Raw genomic sequence first — 25,051 nt, forward strand, 5'->3', positions numbered from 1 at the left:
AAAACGAAAGTAGATACAAACATAATTCAAACTGCAAGTACGGCACTGCATTGTTGTCATTCGTAATTTTAATGGCCTGTGTCGGATAATTACGCTATACCTTATTGAAAATAACCGCTATTCCCTGAAATGCTGCCGAAATTGATCTTTTTTTACCATTTTGTTCTTTTGTAACAAATGCAGCTAATTTTGCGTGTGCCACAGCCGGAAAATTGGCCCGAAAAAATTCTGCTGGCAATGTTCTGTTGTGTAAGTCACAGGAACCTTTTCAGGCAGCGAAATGAGCAAAAAAAAGTATGACAAATACACCCAAAATACGAAAAAAAGTGTGACCAATACACCCCAAAATACGGTAAAGTTTTTTTTTTGGGGGGGGGGGGGGGGGGGGGGGGGGGGGTTGACATAAACATATCTGTGTGTACAAAATAGTACTGTGTGATGTGTACTTAAAACACCACACACTCATAAATGTGTACAAGTTAACATGTAGTATTATGCCAAGAAAATCTGAACGTTTTCTTTTAAGAACTGACTGTTACAAAATATGACATTTCATTGTGATTGCTAAGCTGAACATTATTTTTGGAGATTTTCTATGTTTAAATTAATATCTAATGATAAAATATTTCTTGTACATCTTTGAAGGTTTTAGTTATAGTCTATGGTAAATGCTTTTCTGCCTTGCTGGGAAAAGAGATTATCAAAAGCACTTACCCATACTGTTTGTACAAATGAAAAACATATATTAGAAAATAGAAAAAAAATAAAACAAATAAAAATGTTGAGACATATTGAACAAGAGCTTGTAGAACATGAAATGCCCCCCTTGATGCATTCAGTAATTGCACAAGGAACAGAAATTATTTAGTCACTGTACACAAAATTTCTACTGTTCTGGGTCAATGTGACCTTGACCTTTGACCTACTGACCTCAAAATCAATAGGGGTCATCTGCTGGTCATGATTAACCTCCCTATCAACTTTCGAGATCCTAGACTCAAATTATCGTCCGGATTAACGGTTTAACTATTCTGGGTCAATGTGACCTTGACCTCTGGTCTCAAAATCAATAGGGATCATTTGCTGGTCATGACCGATCTCCCTATCAACTTTCATGATCATAGGCCCAAGCGTTCTTGAGTTATCCCACTGGCACCAGATCAGAAAGAAAATGCCTCAGTACGTGTTATACCCTACCCCGAGGTATTCTATAAGAACCATGGTCATGAACGGGAAAATATACTAACCAGTTTCAATCGCGCATTTTATACCTAAAACACGCAGTGCGGTAAATGTGTACTAAGGATATCAAATAAGTGGTAATTTATCTTCCATTGTGCACCGGTCACATTTTTTCAATACATCTTATCTTAGAAAAACAACGCGTAGTTTATAGTTATTTCAACGTTACACAAAAAACTTGCTTGAACTTCCCTAATGAAGTTCCGTTCTAGATTACAAAACCATTCTGACTGGCTGTTATGAAAATGTATGTCAATCGTCATTTTACTACACGTGTTCGCTAAAAGTGAAAATGCAGCATAAATGTGCAAAATGAATAAAATAAACAGAATAGATGCAGACCAATGTACGATTTCAAATTAAAGATCATATACAAGATGAATTTCATTCATCATTTTGAGTTTTAGTGTAAAATTGTGATTTTTTTAAATTCTGTTTTTGTTTGTTTACATCTAGCCAAACATGCGCACACTGCCTTGACCTCTAGACCGGATGTTCATTAGGGAAGGTCAAGCAAGTTTTTTCAGTAACGTTGACGAAAGCATAAAATATGTTGATAACCTCAGCAATATGGAATATTGGGACAATGTGACTGGTGCACAATGGAAGATAAATTATCCCTTGTTCAATATACTAGGTACCCATTCATCGAACTGCGCGTTTAAGTTGAGAAATGTACGATTGAAACGGGTTAGTGCACTTTCCCATTCATGACCATGGTTCTTATAGAATACCTAGGGGTAGGGTATAACACGTACGGAGGCATTTTCTTTCTGATCTGGTGCCAGTGAGTTATCCTCTGGAAATCATTTAACTGTTCCGGGTCACTGTTACCTTGACCTTTGACCTACTGACCTCAAAATCAATAGGGGTCATCTGCTGCTCATGACTAACCTCCCTATCAACTTTCATGATCCTAGGCCCAAGCATTCTTTATAATCTAGAAACGGTTTAACTGTTCTGGGTCACTGTGACCTTGACCTTTGACCTATTGAACTCAAAATCAATAGGGGTCATCTGCTGGTTATGACCAACCTCCCTATCAACTTTCATGATCCTAGGCCCAAGCGTTTTTGAGTTATTATCCGGAAACCATTTAACTGTTCCGGGTCACTGTGACCTTTGAATTACTGATCTCAAAATCAATAGGGGTCATCTGCTGGTTATGACCAACCTCCCTATCAACTTTCATGATCCTAGGCCTAAGCGTTCTTGAGTTATCATCCGGAAACAGTAATAATACCGATCGACCTACCGACAGACTGACCAACATCTGCAAAACAATATATCCCTCCTTCTTCGAAGGAGGGCATAATAACTAGCAGACTACCCACGTTTGGTCAAATGTCAACTGCTAGTACAGCACAGATCAGACATCACTGTAGACTATACGTACGTGCCAGTATAACACAATATGCAATTTTCAGTCGTAATAGTGAGTCAGACATGGCTTACTTTTGGGGTTTGTGCTTAGAGCTATACTCTGTTCAGTGGTAAGGTGAGGCAGACACTCCACTGAAATTTACAAACTAGTAACCACAGTTTTTCTTACTATTCATCAGAGCAAACTATGCACTTTAGTTTGAACCAGCACTCTTACGCTGTAGTTTAATAATTCATAATTCTCACTATTGGTTCCAAGTAAAATTCCTCTTTATTATAGAAAATGAACAATGACACAATGTCTCCTTTTTGCACACTAAAAATAGTTTGGCTATCCAATCATCACATCTTCTGGAATAGCCATGAAGAATTTTTGCGTCTTCACTCTTCCAATAAATAAATTTCATCTAAATGACTATCCAAAAGGAATATGAAATACTTTCAGACTGGTTCAGGGTTTAATTTCTGTAAGACTAATTCCATCCTCAACTTTGCCAGTTTTACAATATCTTCTGAAAGTTCTTCTATACCAGTATATCTGGCCTTCTCAAAACTGAACATGTCCCGTATGAACCCTAATACAATCTCCTGGAATAGATAATGTATGATCAGGCATGAAAATCTGTGAGAATATGTTGCTTTTGTTTTTGCATTTAACAACAATTTTCAACAATATTTCAGTTATATAATGGCAGGCAGTTAACCTAACAAGTCTTCCTGGATTCTATACCAGTACAAATCTGTTCTCAACAAGTAACTGCCAACTTCCCCACATGAGTTAGAGGTGGAGGACAAATAATTTCAGACAAAATGTATTTCATTAAATCGTCACAAAGATCATATGCCCCACACGGGGGTCGAACTCATGACCCCGCAATACATGGATCTGCGTTCTCCCTATTGAGCTAAGCAAATATTGCATATTACCAATCAGATCACAAAATCTCCACTACAGCCTAAGACACAATACACGAATAATAAACAAGAGTTGTATCATACGTTGTCTTTATTTTTGGTATAACTGATTCAGCACATCAAACTACGTGTAAATGTATTATGACAGTTTAAATGACCAGATTGCATGTAAACATAATTATCAGCAAATTGTGTCTGGTATAGACTGGGTCAGAATACCTCCCTTCTCTTGGGGAATGGCTTCTCATGAAAGCCTGATGCCCACAGAAAACAATAGTTAGAATGACTGTACCCATAATATGATTTCAGAATTATTTGACATATGTTTGTCCCTAAGAATACCACATACTAAGTAATTAATTGTGAATGGAAAATGTCTACCAGTTTTGTGAATGGGAAAACATAATTTGCAAAATAAAGTCACAAAAGACATCAATCAAATATGATCATTGCAATGTAAACTGATTTCTCAATTTCAAACTAGAATGTGTCTGTAGGACACAGGGTGTGCCCCCCACTGGTACATTTGTCACAAATAAGGGGCAATAATTTAAATGTTTGCAGTCTTAATGGGGTATAGTCTCAACAAACATTTTATTAAAAGGATTCATTATTCTAGGCCCTATACTTTTTGAGCTATGAGCATCACAAACAAAAAATCCACTATTTTGGCTATTTCAAGGGCCATAACTCTGTAATAAGAGCTAAGATTCTCAAGAAGAAAGTGTGCAAGGTCACATCACATTAAAGACTCCAGCAAGGTTTCCTGAATTTACATCTAATACTTTTTGAGCTAGGCACATAATTAGGTGAAAAAGTGCATTTTTTACTATTTCAGTGGCCATAACTTTAAAAATAGGGGGTGGAGCCAGCCAAAAAATTAGAAGTGTGCAGGTTTATATCATGATAAAGACTTATGCAAGTTTTCAACCATTTATATTAAATACTTTTTGAGCTAGGTGCGTCACAAGGTGAAAATGTACATTTTTGACTATTTCAGGGGCCATAACTCTTAAAAATAGGGGGTAGACCCAAATGGAAAATAGGAGGTGCGCAAGTTCATATCATGATTAAGGCTCATGCAAGGTTTCATGAATCTATATCAAATACTTTTTGAGCTAGGCATGTCACAAGGTAAAAATGTGCATTTTTGACTATTTCAGGGGCCACTACTCTGAAAATAGGAGGTGCACAAGTTCATATCACGATTAAGACTTATGCAAGGTTTCATGAATCTATATCAAATACTTTTTGAGCTAGGCGTGTCACAAGGTGAAAATGTGCAATTTTGACTATTTCAGGGGCCATAACTCTGAAAATAGGGACGGAACCACACGAAAAATAGAAGGTGTGCAAGTTCATATCATGATTAAGACTCATGCAAGGTTTCATGAATCTATATCAAATACTTTTTGAGCTAGGCATGTCACAAGGTGAAAATGTGCATTTTTAACTATTTCAGGGGCCATAACTCTGAAAATAGGGGGCGGAGCCAGACGAAAAATAGAAGGTGCACAAGTTCATATCATGATTAAGACTCATGCAAGGTTTCATGAATCTATATCAAATACTTCTTGAGCTAGCCGTGTCACAAGGTAACAAGAGCACCGCCTTGCGGGTGCTGACGCTCATCTGATTTTTTTTGTGTAATAGAAATATTGTCCTACCCATGATTTTCTAAGTCTAAAAAGGGCCATCATTCTTGCAAAAGCAGGATAGAGTTATGTTTCTTGATGTACAGTGTCCACTTATGATGGTGAAAAACTGTTGCAAGTTTTAAAGCAATAGCTTTGATAGTTTATGAGAAAAGTTGACTTAAACATAATACTCAACCAAGAAAATGATTTTCTAAGTCCAAAAGGGGCAATAATTATTGCAAAAAGCAGGATGGAGTTATGTTGCTTCCTGTACAGGGTCAGCTTATGATGGTGAACAAGTGTTGCAAGTTTCAAAGCAATAGCTTTGATAGTTTAAGAGAAAAACTTGACCTAAACATAAAACTTAACCAAGAAATCTGATATTTTCTAAGTCCAAAAGGGGCCATAAATCTTGCAAAAAGCAGGACAGAGTTATGTTTCTTGCTATACAGGGTCAACTTATGATGGTGAACAAGTGTTGCAAGTTTTAAAGCAATAGCTTTGATAGTTTAGGATAAAAGCTGACCTAAACATAAAACTTAACCAAGAAAACTGATTTTCTAAGTCCAAAAGGGGCAATAAATCTTGCAAAAAGCAAGATGGAGTTATGTTTCTTGATGTACAGGGTCTGCTTATGATGGTGAACAAGTATTCCAAGTTTCAAAGCAATAGCTTTGATAGTTTAGGAGAAAAGTTGACCTAAACATAAAACTTAACCGAGAAATCTGATATTTTCTAAGTACATAAGGGGCCATAAATCTTGCAAAAAGCAAGATGGAGTTATGTTTCTTGCTATACAGGGTCAGCTTATGATGGTGAACAAGTATTCCAAGTTTCAAAGCAATAGCTTTGATAGTTTAGGAGAAAAGCTGACCTAAACATAAAACTTAACCAGGCAACGCCGACGCCGACGCCGACGCCGACAACCGCTCAAGTGATGACAATAACTCATCATTTTTTTTCAAAAAATCAGATGAGCTAAAAATGTGCATTTTTGACTATTTCAGGGGCCATAACTCTGAAAATAGGGGGCGGAGCCAGACGAAAAATAGGAGGTGCGCAAGTTCATATCATGATAAAGACTCATGCAAGGTTTCATCAATTATATCAAATACTTTTCGAGCTAGGCGCGTCACGAACTTTGGACGGACAGATGCACAGACAGATGCACGGATGCACAGACAAGACCAAATCTATATGCCCCCACCACTCATGGGGGGGCACAACAAATAATTATCAGTTGAAGTTTAAGCAGCTTACTAGTTATAAGTTTATTAAAACACTGATTACTGTTTCCTGATTAAAATGCAACTATTTATTGATCATTATTTAAAAATCCTCAACTGCTTACATTTTATTTATGTGTTTGAAGGCAGTAGGCCCAAGGGTTCTTAAGCTTCTGAACTGAAACTATTTTCAGTCTCAAAGTCACTGTCACCTTTTCTTTTTACTTACTGGCTTTTAAAACAATTGGGTTCATCTACTGACCACAGGCAACCATCCTAATATGTTTAATCATTGTCAGACAAAGCATTCTGTAGTTATTGATCAACAAGTATGCCCACGGGCAGAATGTCAAGCCAGCCAGCTGTCAAGTGTGACCTTGACCTTAGACCTAGGGACCTGGTTCTTGCGCATGGCACTCATCTCATAATGGTGAACATTCATGCCAAGTTACGTCAAAATCCCACCATGCATGAAGAAGAAATGCTTTGGACAAACTTCAATTTGACCTTTGATCTCTAACTGTGACCTTGACCTTTGAGATAGGAACATAGGGTTTGCGCATGACACTCCTCATTGAGGTAAACATTCATGCCAAATATAAACAAGATTGGTCCATGCATGTCAATGTTATGGTCCGGACAAAATCGGACTGACTCACGCACGGACACATGCATGCACGCACATACACCGACCCGCCAAAAGAGACAACTATATCGAGCTCACTACAAGCGGGCTCAACAAAAATCAAATGGACTATCGACAGACCAGCCAACAATGAGCAAAACAATCTACCCCACCTCTCTTAAAGACTGAAAAACTTCATAGGTGTGTCATGGAGAATTATCTTACCTTGAAATATGAGCAAATATCTTTTAATTTTGATTCAGGTCCAAGAAATCCCCAGGCTAACACTGGACTTACACTTTCAGAGATGTTGTAGAAATGGTTGATAAAGCCGTTTGGATACTGAAAAACAGACAGAAATCATAGCTAGAACAAGCTCTCAGACTTACAATTGAACTTTGAAACCAATCTCAGTACAAAACTTTGCCACTGGTTGAATTCATACACAGAGTTCAGAATCGACCAATCAGAAGCTAAAGTTCTGTGACTGGTTTCTAAATTTAGCCAAAGAGCCTCATGAAATTCATCTTTGTACATGGGACTAATTTTCCAACTTCATTGTGTTTTTCCTCCTGCAATGCCAGAACAAAGACTGGGATTTCTACTACAAAGGTATTTCTTACAACTGCAACTATAAGGGTTCTTTAAATCTAACAGAAAACAAGTTTTTCTACCATGAAAGTACAAATGTATATCATTACCTTCAGCAGTCTCCTCTTTGCCTTTAATACTGACCAGACTGCTGTAGATAATGCCTGAAATAGACAGCAATACTTTATAATCAAGATTTGTCTTTTAAATTCTACATTGCCTAAAAGAAATTTAAGATTTAGCAGATTCTATCCAAAAGATGAAGGTTGCAGCATTACAATGTAAACTCTCAACTCTTAGGTCTGCTTTTTTCACATTTCTACAAAACAGTCATACTTCTTACTGTGCGTCTTCATAAGGATTATCCCACTTTGTTTTAATTCAAAAGAATTCATAAGCCAGATTTCGTAAATACTCAGTCATTGGTTATACTTATTTTACATACAAAAAGTACTGAAAACCTATACCCCATCTTATGGCTATAATAGCAATGACAATAAATCAAATTACTGTACTAAAACTAGAGCTATCACTAAAGGTGATGAATGTACCCCCTGCATGCACTGACACAGACGCACAGAAGATTGCATAATTATGTGGACTGTATATATATAGACTGTATGTATACAGTATAGTAACAAAAAACAAAGTCCCATAACTATGCAGAATATTTATCTAAAGAATGTAACATGCACCATGCACAACTAGGGTTGGCACTGATCACTTGTGTGAAGTTTAATTAAATTGTGTGTAAGGGTTTGGTAGATTAGGCACGCACAAGATTGCATATGCAGACTGTATGTACATAGTATGTTAACAAGAAACAAAGTCCCATAACTCTGCAATTTTTGTCGCTGAAAGAACCTAACATGCCCCATGCACAACTACTGTTGTTACTGATCACTTGTGTGAAGTTTCATTAAATTGTGTCAAGGGGATGAGGAGAGATGGCGCACAAGATTGTGTCTATGTATATAGTAAAGTAACAAAAAAAAAAAGTCCCATAACTCTGCAAATTTTTTTTCTAAAAGAACCTAACATGCCCCATGCACAACTACTGTTGGTACCGATCACTTGAAGTTTCATTAAATTCTGTCAAGGGGATAAGGAGAGATGGTGCGCACAAGATTGCGTCTACGGACAGACGGACAGACAACCTGAAACCAGTATACCCCCCCCCTTACAACTTTGTTGTCGGGGTGTACAATGAAGAGCCTGGACATATGGACTAGGCTGATAAATATGCGAGCATATATGTACTTACAGTTTCTTTAAAGCCATTTGACAACCATCTATTATTACACACGGCTATAACTGAAGAGGGGGGATTCTCAAGGTCATCGAAAGCATCCATTAATATGAAGTCTAATACAACATCATAAAATGTAAAGTTCTTCACCTGTGCAGCAAAATACAATTAAATTTGAATAATTTGACATACAATCGACATCGTACTTGCGACCACATATTAAGCGATTTTTTTATTAAACGACTGGTCAGAATCCCTCCCGAATGTTTTCAGTACATGAATTTATTCTATTAAACAACATTTTCTTAAACAACTAGCGACCACATTAATGTAGTCCCGACAGGTAAAATATTCGACGAAAGTATCTATTAAGCAACCAGGTACCAAATTCCCGCCGGGCATTTCTTCACCTGTGTACTTGGCGAGTACTTTTTGCACCTGACTGAATGCAATTAACTTTGTTCACGATCTTCAAACAGATTCTGAAATCATACATGCAGTTTTTCGCCATCATGGCATCCACATCGGCTAAACGCAAAATACATTAATAGTTAAAAATAACTTTTCTCTTTACCTGACTGAGATTCATTACGAGACCATTCCATTAAGAGATGACTTTTTACCAGTCCCTTGGGCAGTCTCTTAATACAGTGTCGACTGTACATATCTATTATTTTTGTTATTTCTGAGATTTTCCTATTTTACTGTAACAATTTTGTCGAATTACAAGTATTAGACAATATCTCTACATGAAACAAAGAACGATAAATGTGCCTGGTGGCCAAATCACTCCAGAAAGTAATGGTAGTTTTCTTTTTCAACCTCCCTGGTCAAGAAAATAAAGCTGCAAGTTTAAAACCCATGTATCATGATATTTTGGTCTGTGCCTCAGTGTGTCAGGAGCAGAAGAAAACATCTGACCTTTTAAGTTACTCTTTAAATAACATCAGAAATAACATATTTCCTACCCTTTTTTTTGATAGTATGATAATACCAGAGCTCAGGGTTCCAGCTAAGGTACGTACCACAATCAACAAACAATGGTGAACAGCACACACCTTTTGCCAATGCCAAGACTCTACTTAGAAACAAGCAATCAAAAGCACTGGGATTTCAGCTTACAAAACTGTTGTTGTTGTTGCTATCTCCTTGGTTTAAAGTCACACTAACACAAATGAGGTCATATGGTAAATTTCAAGCTTTAATGTTGGAAAAAAAAATATAGATGCTCCTCTTGGCATTAATCTAGGCAAAGGGGGTTTATTGGTAAAACCACTAACCTTTCACCAGCAAGCAGAATGCCTTTCTCACACACAGGAATTTTACATCCCAAGACCAAGCAGGGTTTTAAATGCACAGCTGTGTGGGGCAATTGCGAGGCAAGTGATTATTAATCTGCCATCATAACCACTTGACCATGCTGTCTCCTTAACTTACAAAATGACTTTACATACAGAATGTTTCAAGTAAAGATTTAATGACATGGAGTCCTGCTCTCAAAGGAAACATGTGTATAAGACAGTTTACCCACCCCACGACCTCTCAGTTCATCTTCCATTTTACTCCAGTTGTCTGCATTATTTACATAATCCATCATAGATGTGTAAGCTGCATAAAAATCTTCTGGATCCTGAAACATAGCTTCAAACATGAAAATACTAGTTTTTACTCTCTAACATGCGAAATTTTACACAAAATTAGGATCATCAAAAATAATGTAATATGTAACGTGTTTGCAACATATCCAAGAACACTTGGAATGTCAGAACAGTGAGCAAGAATGCTGTAACTAGCAAATACTGTATAATTTACAGTATCAGACTTTACAGTATAAGACTGTGATGGCTTCAAATTTAACACCACGCAGTGGAAGCAGAGCCAAACGTAATCTCTTTTAGCAGCTTTTGTCTAGAACTAGAGCCCATATCCACATATTTCAAGTCTACACCTAAGAATTAAACATGGCATATTTTCTAGTTGCAATAACTTCGTTTACAGCAATATTGTACTGTTGACATTTTCCCCGGGATGTCTGTAGCTGTAAATGTGCATTAGTCTAAAGTTTCACTACAATCTGTACTAATTTAACAATAACTGAGAAATTCTACTACAGTCTAACCTGTACTAACGGTCACCTCCGATCAGCGGTCACCTCCGTTCAGCGGCCATTTTATGACGCCCCCAACGGATTTTCCTCTATTTTATCACTTTATTCAGCGGCCACCTGCCATCCGCGGCCACCGGCCACCGAAATTGCCTCCCGACCGCCGTAATTGACCCCTTTCAGCGGCCATTTTTCTTCCAAAACCAATTATTTTTAGGCAATAATCGCCGAAGATACCCGATTTTTGGGAAGCACGTGATTGCTAAGTTTCGCGTGACTTCACCTAAGAACGACAAAATGACATGAGCTTCTCAATTAAAACTGATAACCAAAGGTGTAATCCCCTTTTTGTTATGATCAAATGGCCAGTAATTATCGGCAATTAGCGTGTCACCTCGTGTCAATTTTGTTGTTCACAGTTTGACCTCGGTTAAAGATAATACTCGATAACTAATTAGTAGCATAAGATTAGTGATTTTTTTTATACTTCTGTCATCACAATACTATTAGATTTATACGAAATTAATTGTGTTTGAAAAAAATATAAACCACTCTATCTTTTACGGAACGTAACGGCAATCTTAGATATTAGCATAGACAATAAGCGCGGAGAGTAGCTTCCCTTACCAAAATGGCGAAAATTGTAAACAAACTTGTTTTGAAGTTAGAAAATTGTCTGTAACAATTTTTGTAGTAAAAAAAACCACGCCGGAGTTTTAGATTGCTAAGAAAACCATTCGTATTGCGAAGGCAAATGCACGTCATTGTATCCTGGTAAAATAATAATGGGAAACCCAAACAGAAATGGGTCTAAAGGCTAAACTGGTCAGAAGTCTGAAAAATACATACATTGGCTGCACCTCCGATCAGCGGTCACCTGGCTTAAGCGGCCACATTGTCTGCTTCCCTTGGCTGGCTGCTTAAGACAGGTTAGACTGTATTTTAAAGTTTAAAGTTAATTTTCAAGAATGACATGGCAAAAAAATAGCATTAAAGTCTAAGTCAAAGTTTAAGACTCTAAATATTGATGAATATTTTCTCTGGACAGCAGATCTTCTTAATCTTCCTCTGATGCTTTGTACATTTTTCAAACACATCAATATATCCTCAGCAGGAAACTACAAAACCGCAATTCATATCATCCTGTATGTAACCATACAAGTTAGGAATCTCAACTACTCTTTTATCATTTTCATGAACGTGTAAGTAGTGCAAGTTACACAATCTTTCTTCTCTACCTACCCTATCTGACTGTAGCAGAAGATCTCCAATTATCTTTCTACCCATTGATGAAAAATAATCTCTGTTTTGTACATCTTTAAAAACATCCTGAAAACAAAATAGACAAAATTGGAAAAAAAAGACCTTAATAATACATGTACCTCTTGATATGAGATCATTTCTGTTATAACAATATTTTTACTATAAAATAATATGCAGTAAAACCTCAAAAAACAAGAGCTCGTCGAACACGAAATGCCCCCCTTGATGCATTTAGTAATTGCACAAGGAACAGAAATTATATGCACACTGTAAATAAGTATATGTAAACCATGTGACCAACAGGGCGGAGCCATATTTGACCCTTGGGGAATAATTTGAACAATCTTAGTAGAGGATCACTAGATGATGTCATATACAAAATATCAAAGCCCTAGGCCCTATGGTTTTGGACAAGAGGTTTTTCAAAGTTTTTTCCTATATAAGGCTATATAAACCATGTGACCCTAGGGGTGGGGCCATATTTGACCCCAGGGAAATAATCTGAACAATCTTGGTAGAGGACCACTAGATTTTGCTACATACCAAATATCAAAGCCCTAGGCCCTATGGTTTTGGACAAGAAGATCAGAAACCATTTAACTGTTCCTGGCCAATGTGACCTTGACCTTTGACCTAATGACCTCAAAATCAATAGGGGTCACCTGCTGGTCATGACCAACCTCCCTATCAACTTTCGTGATCCTGGGCCTAAGCGTTCTTGAGTTATCATCCGGAAACTGTTTTACTGTTCAGGGTCACTGTGACCTTGACCTTTAACATACTGACCTCAAAATCAATAGGGGTCATCTGCTGGTCATGGCCAACCTAACTATCAATTTTCCTGACACTAGGCCCAAGCGTTCTTGAGTTATTGCTTGGAAAGCATTTTACTGTTCCTGGTCACTGTGACCTTGACCTTTGACATACTGACCTCAAAATCAATAGGGGTCACCTGCTGGTCATGACCAACCTCCCTATCAACTTTCATGATCCTAGGCCTAAGCGTTCTTGAGTTATCATCCAGAAACTGTTTTACTGTTCAGGGTCACTGTGACCTTGACCTTTAACATACTGACCTCAAAATCAATAGGGGTCATCTGCTGGTCATGACCAACCTCCCTATCAACTTTCATGATCCTAGGCTCAAGCGTTCTTGAGTTATCATCCGGAAACCGTTTTACTATTCAGGGTCACTGTGACCTTGACCTTTGACATACAGACCTCAAAATCAATAGGGGTCATCTACTGGTGATGACCAACCTCCCTATCAACTTTCATGATCCTAGGCCCAAGCGTTCTTGAGTTATCATCCGGAAACCGTTTTACTATTCAGGGTCACTGTGACCTTGACCTTTGACATACAGACCTCAAAATCAATAGGGGTCATCTACTGGTGATGACCAACCTCCCTATCAACTTTCATGATCCTAGGCCCAAGCGTTCTTGAGTTATCATCCGGAAACCGTTTTACTATTCAGGGTCACTGTGACCTTGACCTTTGACCTACAGACCTCAAAATCAATAGGGGTCATCTACTGGTGATGACCAACCTCCCTGTCAACTTTCATGATCCTAGGCCCAAGCGTTCTTGAGTTATCATCCGGAAACGGATAGGTCTACATTCCGACCGACCGACCGACCGACCATCTGCAAAACAATATACCCCTCCTTTTTCAAAGGGGGGCATAAAAAACAACAGACCCTCTCCAGATCAAGCCGAAAGTGGTTTTCAGAAGATTCTGGTTATTACAGATGAAGATTTCACACAGAGTTATAAAATTATGAGGTGTTATACATGTATCAGTTCTGATATATTTAAATGTCTTAACTTTCAGGTCAAGTATTTTGTATTAATCTGCATTGCATCTCAATATTCTTTTGTGACCATGCAAAATCAGTTTTCAGAAATCAGAGTTTCAGGTTTTCAGTGTGCTTTTTGAATTTAATTTATAGCAGAAAAAAATAAGACTTTTGAACTCAGACTTTCAGAGGATTCCAGCTTTCAGAGGGTCAAGATTTATTACTGTACTGTGTAATGTTTTCCCATCAAAACTACTTACACATAAATATTGACACGGAATCAAAAAGTGATGACACCTTTCTAACTATATCTGTATCATTGCCATGTTGCATTTTTATGAATTTTACAACCAGAAAACTGCTGTGCACATATAAGTTCATTCTCCTTTATAACAAACAGAGATTCTTTGTTTACCTCTAATGCAAGTCTTATACAATGTAGTTTAGCCAGAAACTCTGTGTCTGACATACATTGACTCATCTCTGTCCTGTAAAATATAAAAGATACAAATAGTAATTATACTGGTAAACCTGCTCTACTGTCAATTTTACGTCTTACAGGTAATCAGAGTAAAATAGTTTCACTTGCCAAGCTTAGTAATTATACTGAGACTTTTACACAGTGATGACTTACTTTTGTCAAAAGGTTGTTGCGTACAAATACAAACAATCTACTGAAGTAGAAACTTGATAATTAAAAAAAAATCATAAATTAAAAGGAGTTAACTTTACACATTCAAAATGTACTTGTAAAATCAAATTTCTGGTCTGAAACATGTACGTCAACTTGTAGAAAGTAACTCTATTATCATAACTAGTAAGTTTAACACATTTTAGCAGATGTATATAATTATACACAGAAATGTTTACATGTATGCCTACACAAAAATGTATCATGTAAGTCTACACATACATGTATAATGTATGCCTATACATACATGTATAATGTATTCCAACACATACATATATAATGTATGCCCACACATACATGTATAATGTATGCCTATACATACACGTAAAATGTATGCCCACATAATTATACAAGTATGAATGTAATGTAAGCCAACACATACAAATATAATGGATACCTACAAACACATGTATATTGTATGCTTACACATATATGTATAATTCATGCTTACATACACAAGTATAAAGTACAACTTCTCTTTAGTCTTACAGTATACCAGGGTGTCCTGCAGGATATAGTACCATGTTTACAGTGTACCAGAGTGTCCTGCAGGATATAGTACCATGTTTACAGCATACCCGAGTGTCCTGCAGGATATAGTACCAGGTTTACAGTATACCAGAGTGTCCTGCAGGATATAGTACCATGTTTACAGTGTACCAGAGTGTCCTGCAGGATATAGTACCATGTTTACAGCATACCCGAGTGCCCTGCAGGATATAGTACCAGGTTTACAGTATACCAGAGTGTCCTGCAGGATATAGTACCATGTTTACAGCATACCTGAGTGTCCTGCAGGATATAGTACCATGTTTACAGCATACCCGAGGGCCCTGCAGGATAAACTACCAGGTTTACAGTATACCAGAGTGTCCTGCAGGATATAGTACCATGTTTACAGCATACCAGTGTCCTGCAGGATATAGTACCATGTTTACAGCATACCGGAGTGTCCTGCAGGATATGGTACCATGTTTACAGCATACCGGAGTGTCCTGCAGGATATAGTACCATGTTTACAGCATACCGGAGTGTCCTGCAGGATATAGTACCATGTTTACAGTATACCGGAGTGTCCTGCAGGATATAGTACCATGTTTACAGCATACCGGAGTGTCCTGCAGGATATAGTACCAGGTTTACAGTATACCAGAGTGTCCTGCAGGATAAACTACCAGGTTTACAGCATACCGGAGTGTCCTGCAGGATATAGTACCATGTTTACAGCATACCAGTGTCCTGCAGGATATGGTACCATGTTTACAGCATACCGGAGTGTCCTGCAGGATATAGTACCATGTTTGCATACCGAGTGTCCTGCAGGATATAGTACCATGTTTACAGCATACCGGAGTGTCCTGCAGGATATGGTAGCATGTTTACAGCATACCTGAGTGTCCTGGAGGATCAAGTACCATGTTTACAGTATACCAGCGTCCTGCAGGATATAGTACCCGGTTTACAGCATACCAGAGTGTCCTGAAGGACATAGTACCATGTTTACAGCATACCCGAGTGTCCTGCAGGATATAGTACCATGTTTACAGTATACCTGAGTGTCCTGCAGGATATAGTACCATGTTTACAGCATACCTGAGTGTCCTGCAGGATATAGTACCATGTTTCAGCTCCAATAATCCTGCTTCATACAACACAAGATGTTTAAACATTTCTCGGTGAGTATCCAAGTCAGATAAATCTGCCAGCTAGAAAAAAAGAGAAATAATTTGAGCCCCAATTTTCACTAAATAACAATGCTGATTCAACAAACTTCTTAATAAAAATGTGCTTCATATTTTCAGTTAATGAATTAAATTTTCTACAGGAAATATATAAAGTGTCTGCAAAGCACCCCTATATCTTCATACAGGCATTATATCACAGATTTGTTGCAAACCTGGTAAAACCAGTTATACCTTATCGAAGGCAAAAGTCACAAACAAAGTCCTTTAACATTTTAAGAACCCTATTTAGTATTTTTTAGTAAAATTATTTATAATCTCAAAGTATGGAAATCAATTAAACAACACAACTTTGTATGATGTTGATAAACTTACATCTGTTGCTGAGACAAAGGAATCCAGGTCACTGGAAGATCCGATACTTAGTGACCTATTTTTGGCCATGTTTTCTGTTTCTGCAAATGCTGCCATTGCTGTGTCGAAAGCGACATAGTCTGCCTCTTTCTCCATCTGTCGTTCGTATGAGTCCTGCATATGGTAAGCCATCTCTAGTAGACGCTCTAAGTGATGCTGCAATGCACTTGTCTCTGGATCCTACATCATGAAAGTTAGGCACAATTTTAATCTATTCTTCGAAAATTACAAAAATTCAGAGTCCAACTATAATCTTTAAATAACTTTTATGGAAACAGATTACTTGGCAAAGTGCGCGCATGATATCTGACAATCACTTTGGTAACAATACACTTTATTGATACCATAGAAAAAATATTCTAAACTATTACCTTGATAATAAAATTCTTTAGTATAACCTTTAAAACCAAACTAAAATGTACTATTGAAATGATAAAACTAAATGAGCCGTGCCATGAGAAAATCAACATAGCGGGTTTGCAACCAGCAAGGATCCAGACCAGCCTGCGCATCTGCGCAGTCTGGTCAGGACCCATGCTGTTCGCTTTTTAAGCCTACTGCAATAGAGAAACCATTAGCGAATAGCATGGATCCTGACCAGACTGCGCAGGCTGGTCTGGATCCATGCTGGTCGCAAAGCCACTATGTTGGTTTTCTCATGGCACAGCTCAAATGATTACAATGTTTACCACAGAAATGTTGTACTTACAGTAATAGCTGGTATAGGATTGTCATCTAGGTATCCCATCTTCATCACAGCATCCTCCCAGTATGTGATAGCTAGTTGTAGGGTGTCTAAACCTGTTACCATAGAAACAACTAATTAAAACATTCTTAATACCAAACATCCTAAATATGATTCTAAGTTCTTGAGCATAATGATTTTTAAAAATAAAGGTATGCATTTTATAATTGAAAAATAGTATTGCTAAAAAATCCAGAGGTATATGTTGTAATGAACAAAACTTCAGATGGACTATTATTAAAATGCATAATTTTTCAAAGACAATAACCTCAGATATTTTCAGCAATGATAAAGATGAACAAGAGCACCGCCTTGCGGGTGCTGACGCTCATCTGATTTTTTTTTTGTATAATAGAAATATTGTCCTACCCATGATTTTCTAAGTCTAAAAAGGGCCATCACTCTTGCAAAAAGCAGGATAGAGTTATGTTTCTTGATGTACAGTGTCCACTTATGATGGTGAAAAACTGTTGCAAGTTTTAAAGCAATAGCTTTGATAGTTTATGAGAAAAGTTGACTTAAACATAATATTCAACCAAGAAAATGATTTTTCTAAGTCCAAAAGGGGCAATAATTATTGCAAAAAGCAGGATGGAGTTATGTTGCTTGCTGTACAGGGTCAGCTTATGATCGTGAACAAGAGTTGCAGGTTTAAAGCAATAGCTTTGATAGTTTAAGAGAAAAAGTTGACCTAAACATAAAACTTAACCAAGAAATCTGATATTTTCTAAGTCCAAAAGGGGCCATAAATCTTGCAAAAAGCAGGATGGAGTTATGTTTCTTGCTGCACAGGGTCAGCTTATGATGGTGAACAAGTGTTGCAAGTTTTAAAGGAATAGCTTTGATAGTTTAGGATAAAAGCTGACCTAAACATAAAACTTAACCAAGAAAACTGATTTTCTAAGTCCAAAAGGGGCAATAATTCTTGCAAAAAGCAAGATGGAGTTATGTTTCTTGATGTACAGGGTCTGCTTATGATGGTGAACAAGTACTCCAAGTTTCAAAGCAAAAGCTTTGATAGTTTAGGAGAAAAGTTGACCTAAACATAAAACTTAACCGAGAAATCTGATATTTTCTAAGTACAAAAGGGGCCATAAATCTTGCAAAAAGCAAGATGGAGTTATGTTTCTTGCTATACAGGGTCAGCTTATGATGGTGAACAAGTATTCCAAGTTTCAAAGCAATAGCTTTGATAGTTTAGGAGAAAAGCTGACCTAAACATAAAACTTAACCAGGCAACACCGACGCCGACGCCGACGCCGACAACCGCTCAAGTGATGACAATAACTCATCATTTTTTTTCAAAAAATCAGATGAGCTAAAAATGCTACTATCTAATATTCTATTGGTTTTTATTTCAATCAGACTGCACCTCAGTAACTATTACTCCTCACATATTAATTCTTAACAGAAGCCGGATAAAACTAGTTAGATTTTTCCTCTGACTTAGCTCTATAAAAAAATATTCTTAAAATAGGCAAAATAATACCTAGCTGGCACAGTTCTTGTGAAGACATATCTGATGTGTCAACAGCTGTTGGATGTATAATCGTTGAGGTAGTACTGACTGAGGCTGCCCCTAGACTCCCTGTTGATCCAGACAAGGATTTCTGTCTTAACAGGGATCTTATAGAACTAGGGCTTCTACTTCTGTATGGAAGGTCTGAAAACAATCAACTTAAAAATGTATGTTTTTCAGGTAAGACATTGATTCTTCAGAGGAAATTCAGTTTTACTTAAATAACAGGTTTTTCTAGTAATATAAAAAAAACAAGAGCTGTCACTAATGGTGACAAATGCCCCCGCAGCGCCTTGACCTTTGACCTGGTGACCCCAAAGTCAGTAGGGGTAGTGTACTCAATAAGTACTATCAGCATGTGAAGTTTGAAGGTCCTGGGTACAGTGGTTCGCGAGTAAAGTGCCTTCATGCAAAAAGTTAATGTTGTGACGAACGAACGAGCGGACTGACAGTTGAAAATTAATATGCCTCCCTTCGTGGGCATAAAAAAAGATACAATGCAAAATACTTGTAAAACAAAAGTCTGAACTTGCACTTTACATGTTTATCCTACCAATAAACTAATCAAATTTATTTCAGCACTTTTAAAAGATTTCTTTTAAACTAGAGAAATCAGACGTAATTACTTCAAAATAAAGAAATAACACATTCATTATTAATTGGTAAACAGGAGAGAAATAATTTAATACAATATTATTCCAACCAATCTACAAAACTTTCTGCTTTGGAATACCTCCATTAGGACTGCTGGATAGAGGTATTCTGCCCGTCCTTTCCCGCTCCCGTTGCACCTCTGTCCGTTTTTTCTCTTTTTCATTTTTCTCTTTATCCTGCCTGTTACGTTTTATTAATGCAACTATAAGTCCAATAAGTGCGAAACTGGCTGACACACCAAGGGCAGTAACTCTTGTCCTGTATGGAATCTGAAGAAACTTTGCAGACAGAGCTGGCAAACTTGGTAATTTGATATCCATCTTTATCTGGTTATAGATTTACTTGTTGAAATTCTGGCTTCATAATTTACACTGGAAAGAGTGTGCAAAATAGCATGTTGTATTAAAATCAGAATAATGAAGATCTGGTAGATAATACTAAATATACAAAATAAAATAAACAATGTTCCTGTAAATAAGTCTTCTCTCTTAGGAAATGCATTTTAAAATACACTGGAAAATAAACATGTGACTTGAAGCAAAACCTCCATGCAATACCTGAGTCTTTTTTATTATTGTGTAAGATGTTTAATATCAATATAGATACCACATGTGATAATTACGGTGTACTAAACTAATGATCTAAGCACTTTAAAAGTTTTGTTATATTTGATCTTATTTATATATATATATATATATATATATATATATATATATATATATATATATATATATATTATATATATATATATATATATATATATATATATATATATATATATATATACAGTAATATACTTGGTAGTGATGTCATGATATACTAATGCAGGTAAAGGAGTACTAAAAACAAACAGCTCTAGGTAACCACACAAGGCTTAAAACTTAAGATTCAATACCATACTTTCCAACATTTAGGGTATCTAAAAAGATGGAAATATTCTGTATTTTTCATTTTGGACGCTTTATAAGCAACAGTGGCATGGCCTCCACTGGGCCTCAGAAAACTATAGCCAATCTTTGAGAGAAACTGCCAAATTGAAGCTGAATTGCTGAAAGTTGGCCACATTTTAATAAAATTCTTGTTGCCACTTTCAAAAATCTGTAGCCAATACTTTGAATTTGAAGCATTTAGCTACACTGGCGGATGGCAGAGGAGGCCCTGAGTGGGGTGTCTTGCTTTAACATAATATTTCTCCACATTTCCCAAAGGAACTAGATGTGTGTCCACAGGACTCTGCCTGACTGGTGCCACCACTTCTTGCCACTGTACATGGTTTCATGGCTCTAAATGAAATATTTTTAAGATATATGAAACACAAACTTTCAAGCACTTTTAGTGTATTTTTCACTAAGTCAAGGTCCTTAACTCTGATCTGACAAAGTGAATCTCAAAAAGAACACCAGGTGCACAACTTCACATGCTATATAACAAATCCTCTATTGTTTTATTGCTCTATGTCAAATGCTTTTGAAGATACATAGGATAAAAACTTTTATAAATGCCCTTAATGCATATATTTGACTAAGCGAAGGGCCATAACTCTGGTCTTGCAAGAAAACTCAGGTGCACAAATTCACATGCTGAATAATATTGCTACACGGTTTCATGATTCTAGGTCAAATATTTTTAAGAAATACTAGCTTTCATAAACCTGGCCCTGCAAGATAATTGGAACGCTCTTAAAGACAAAGAAAATCTCCTATATAAGTGACCCCCCCCCCCCCCAAATACCAGACTTTTTAATCCCCAATATACAAGATCCTGTCTGGTCCAGTCTGATAAGGGTCCATAAAACCCCTGTAGACTTGACATGTAGCCTAATTATTGTCAGAGAATCATAAATTTTATTGCCTACAGGTAAATTGGTTATTTCCTGTGTTTTGCATTTTATTAATTGAAATGCTGTTGTTTTTTTTTTTTAGTCTTTTTTCAGCATGTGCACAAAATTATTTTAACTGATAAGATACTAATTTTGATTGCTCAGTCATGTTGAGTAATGTCCTGGCCAATTAAATTATAACTCTTATAGCAAAGCATTTCTCACTATAAAATAATTATTCAAAACTTAATAAGAGAAATTACAAGTTTGTTTATTCAATGATTATGATCTTTTTATCAAAAGTAACAAAATAAAAACGAAAAAAAACGAGAGCACCGCCTTGCGGGTGCTGACGCTCATCTGATTTTTTTTGTATAATAGAAATATTGTCCTACCCATGATTTTCTAAGTCTAAAAAGGGCCATCACTCTTGCAAAACGCAGGATAGAGTTATGTTTCTTGATGTACAGTGTCCACTTATGATGGTGAAAAACTGTTGCAAGTTTTAAAGCAATAGCTTTGATAGTTTATGAGAAAAGTTGACTTAAACATAATATTCAACCAAGAAAATGATTTTTCTAAGTCCAAAAGGGGCAATAATTATTGCAAAAAGCAGGATGGAGTTATGTTGCTTGCTGTACAGGGTCAGCTTACGATGGTGAACAAGACTTGCAAGTTTTAAAGCAATAGCTTTGATAGTTTAAGAGAAAAAGTTGACCTAAACATAAAACTTAACCAAGAAATCTGATATTTTCTAAGTCCAAAAGGGGCCATAAATCTTGCAAAAAGCAGGATGGAGTTATGTTTCTTGCTGTACAGGGTCAGCTTATGATGGTGAACAAGAGTTGCAAGTTTTAAAGGAATAGCTTTGATAGTTTAGGATAAAAGCTGACCTAAACATAAAACTTAACCAAGAAAACTGATTTTCTAAGTCCAAAAGGGGCAATAATTCTTGCAAAAAGCAAGATGGAGTTATGTTTCTTGATGTACAGGGTCTGCTTATGATGGTGAACAAGTATTCCAAGTTTCAAAGCAAAAGCTTTGATAGTTTAGGAGAAAAGTTGACCTAAACATAAAACTTAACCGAGAAATCTGATATTTTCTAAGTACAAAAGGGGCCATAAATCTTGCAAAAAGCAAGATGGAGTTATGTTTCTTGCTATACAGGGTCAGCTTATGATGGTGAACAAGTATTCCAAGTTTCAAAGCAATAGCTTTGATAGTTTAGGAGAAAAGCTGACCTAAACATAAAACTTAACCAGGCAACGCCGACGCCGACGCCGACACCGACGCCGACGCCGACAACCGCTCAAGTGATGACAATAACTCATCATTTTTTTTCAAAAAATCAGATGAGCTAAAAAGATAATTGCTGGATTTTATTAGAAATTAAAGAAGCGTTCAGTTGCATTTTTAATAGATAAAGAAGGTATATAGACAGAAGGATGTTATATATTAAAAATGCTTAATTCCTCTTGTGTTGTCTAAATAATGTTAACTTTCTTTTATGTATAATAAATCCAGCAATAAAGATATATCATTGTTCAAAATACACAATAATTTATTACTTCTAAAAGCTATGTGCCTGAATGCATTTTTTATATTTTTGATAATAAAAAACAGCAATAATGAGATGTAATTGTTAAAAAAACTTACTTTATTAAAAATATGATAAAACACTGTTGTATCTTATCACTTTGTTTATTTAGCCCTAATTCAATCAAGCTTTTCTAAACTCGTTATAAAGGTGAGAACTGATTTGCTATAAAGGTGAGAAATATCACCTGCAATTTATTTACTGCACAGTAGCTATACAGTAGCTTATTATGATAAACAGAAGCAAGTCTACCAATGGTCCTGACTTGTGTATTGGCCCTTATCGCCAATACGCAGACCTTATCATCTCCATAGGCCACATACCAGGCATACCAGAATCAGTGTCTTTAATTTATAATTTCTTAACGTGTGTATGTCAAGACAATATTTGTACAAATTTGCTTGTCGCATATACTAGACTTTTTCGGTCTTCTAAAAGGTAAATTTATTGAATTTGCAAAAATGTCCCCTGACTTAACATAATTAATACATCCTCAAATTCATACATGTCAAGTTTCCCGGATTGTCCGGGAGTTTCCCGGATTCAGACCCAATTTCCCGGACGTACGGAAAACTTAAATATCTCCCGGAAAATCATTTTTCAATAATAAACATACCTTTAGTGTAATTTTGGACAGATGCCAGCCTTAGCCAGACAGTTTTTACATTCCTGTTGCTAAAAATCAAAATTCTAAGCATCATATTAAGTCACTAATTACACACTGATGCTGACGTAATTTATCACTCTATCGATAAAAGTTTAACAAGGTCACCTCTGATGACATCAGTGACGTGTATGTATGGGCTATTTTTAGAATGTGTTAATTAGCGAGTTAACATAATGATATGGATGATTTAGATGGGAAAAGATATTTAGGGATACATTTGAAATTGAGTAGATAATTGGAGTGATGGGAATCATTACCACTGATGGCAGGGGAAATCATTACCACTGATGGCAGGAGTGTCAACAACTTGAAAAAGGTTAAAACATTTTTAACAGCTATGATTTTGAATTTTTTATAGTGTAAAAAAACCCACTGAATACTATTTTTTTTAATACTATATAAAGTCAAAATGGTGAAATAGATTAATTTCCAATCTGTTTTAGCAAAGAAGTATAAAATACATTTTTTATAGCTCTTTGGTTTTAGCAACTGCTCATGGGCTATAATTCTAGGAATGTCAAAAAGACCTGCAGATTATTCACTGGATACTTTACTAAATGAAAAAGAAAAAGATGTGCTAGTACATTTTATCAAAATCTCTGCTCATTAAAAGATAATACCTGAAATAATACAAATCAATATTAAAAAATTTAATGTTTTAACCATTACTATCCTAAATTTCTATAATGAATTTACCCATCTTTCAATTTGGACAGTACCATTAACTGTTAAAAGAGGTGACTAACTGAATGGCATACGGTGCAGATCAGGATCAGACTTCACAATGTGCAGGCTGATCATGATCTGCACTGGTCGAAAAGGCAGAATTAACAGTGTCCAGCATGATAAAGATAAAATGCAAATTACAACCACTGAAACCATAGCCCAAATCAATTAATCAATTCGCGTGGTTTAGATATAATCTGTATATTAGTCCCCAGGATAATTTAGAGTACCCTATTTATAACTGCTATGTACCATCGGGAACTAACAGATGACCGAGTGATCGATTCATTGATTGGCACTGCCAGTCTCGGTCAGTTTATTTTGAAAAACAAAACATCCACTTTCATACGGATTAATTAGAGTAATTATTTTGCTGAGCGCTGTATGATGAAGCTTCAAAACAAACACTTACGATGTAAATTTAATTGGAGAATAAGTTTTTCATCAAAATTTCTCGTCTTAGTCAAACAAACGCTTTTAAAGAACAATCGTTTTATTGATA

The 25,051-nt window shown here is 36.4% G+C and overlaps 1 protein-coding gene across 1 annotated transcript; it reads right to left on the minus strand.

Moving 5' to 3' along the window:
* Positions 1-1,287: 1,287 nt before the first annotated feature.
* On the minus strand, positions 1,288-25,022 carry LOC123546486 (mitoguardin-like). Its single transcript, XM_045332792.2, has 13 exons — positions 24,962-25,022; positions 19,820-20,111; positions 19,057-19,230; positions 17,532-17,623; positions 16,784-17,002; positions 16,320-16,432; positions 14,451-14,523; positions 12,215-12,301; positions 10,400-10,498; positions 8,884-9,018; positions 7,730-7,783; positions 7,254-7,370; positions 1,288-3,213 (listed from the first exon to the last, which is right to left on the minus strand). Exons 2-13 carry the CDS (start codon positions 20,058-20,060, stop codon positions 3,067-3,069), a joined length of 1,551 nt encoding a protein of 516 aa, XP_045188727.1. The 5' UTR covers positions 20,061-20,111; positions 24,962-25,022; the 3' UTR covers positions 1,288-3,066.
* Positions 25,023-25,051: the final 29 nt, after the last annotated feature.

Source organism: Mercenaria mercenaria, chromosome 15, assembly GCF_021730395.1.
Source record: "Mercenaria mercenaria strain notata chromosome 15, MADL_Memer_1, whole genome shotgun sequence".
Lineage (NCBI taxonomy): Eukaryota > Metazoa > Mollusca > Bivalvia > Venerida > Veneridae > Mercenaria > Mercenaria mercenaria.

Coding starts and splice junctions, on each gene's coding strand:
- LOC123546486 (XM_045332792.2), bottom strand. CDS start 20,060: ATGGATATCAAATTACCAAGTTTGCCAGCTCTGTCTGCAAAGTTTCTT. Junction 17,624..19,056: donor ACAAGAACTGTGCCAGCTAG/GTATTATTTTGC, acceptor CTATGGTAACAG/GTTTAGACACCCTACAACTA. Junction 17,003..17,531: donor ATCCTATACCAGCTATTACT/GTAAGTACAACA, acceptor TTCATGATGTAG/GATCCAGAGACAAGTGCATT.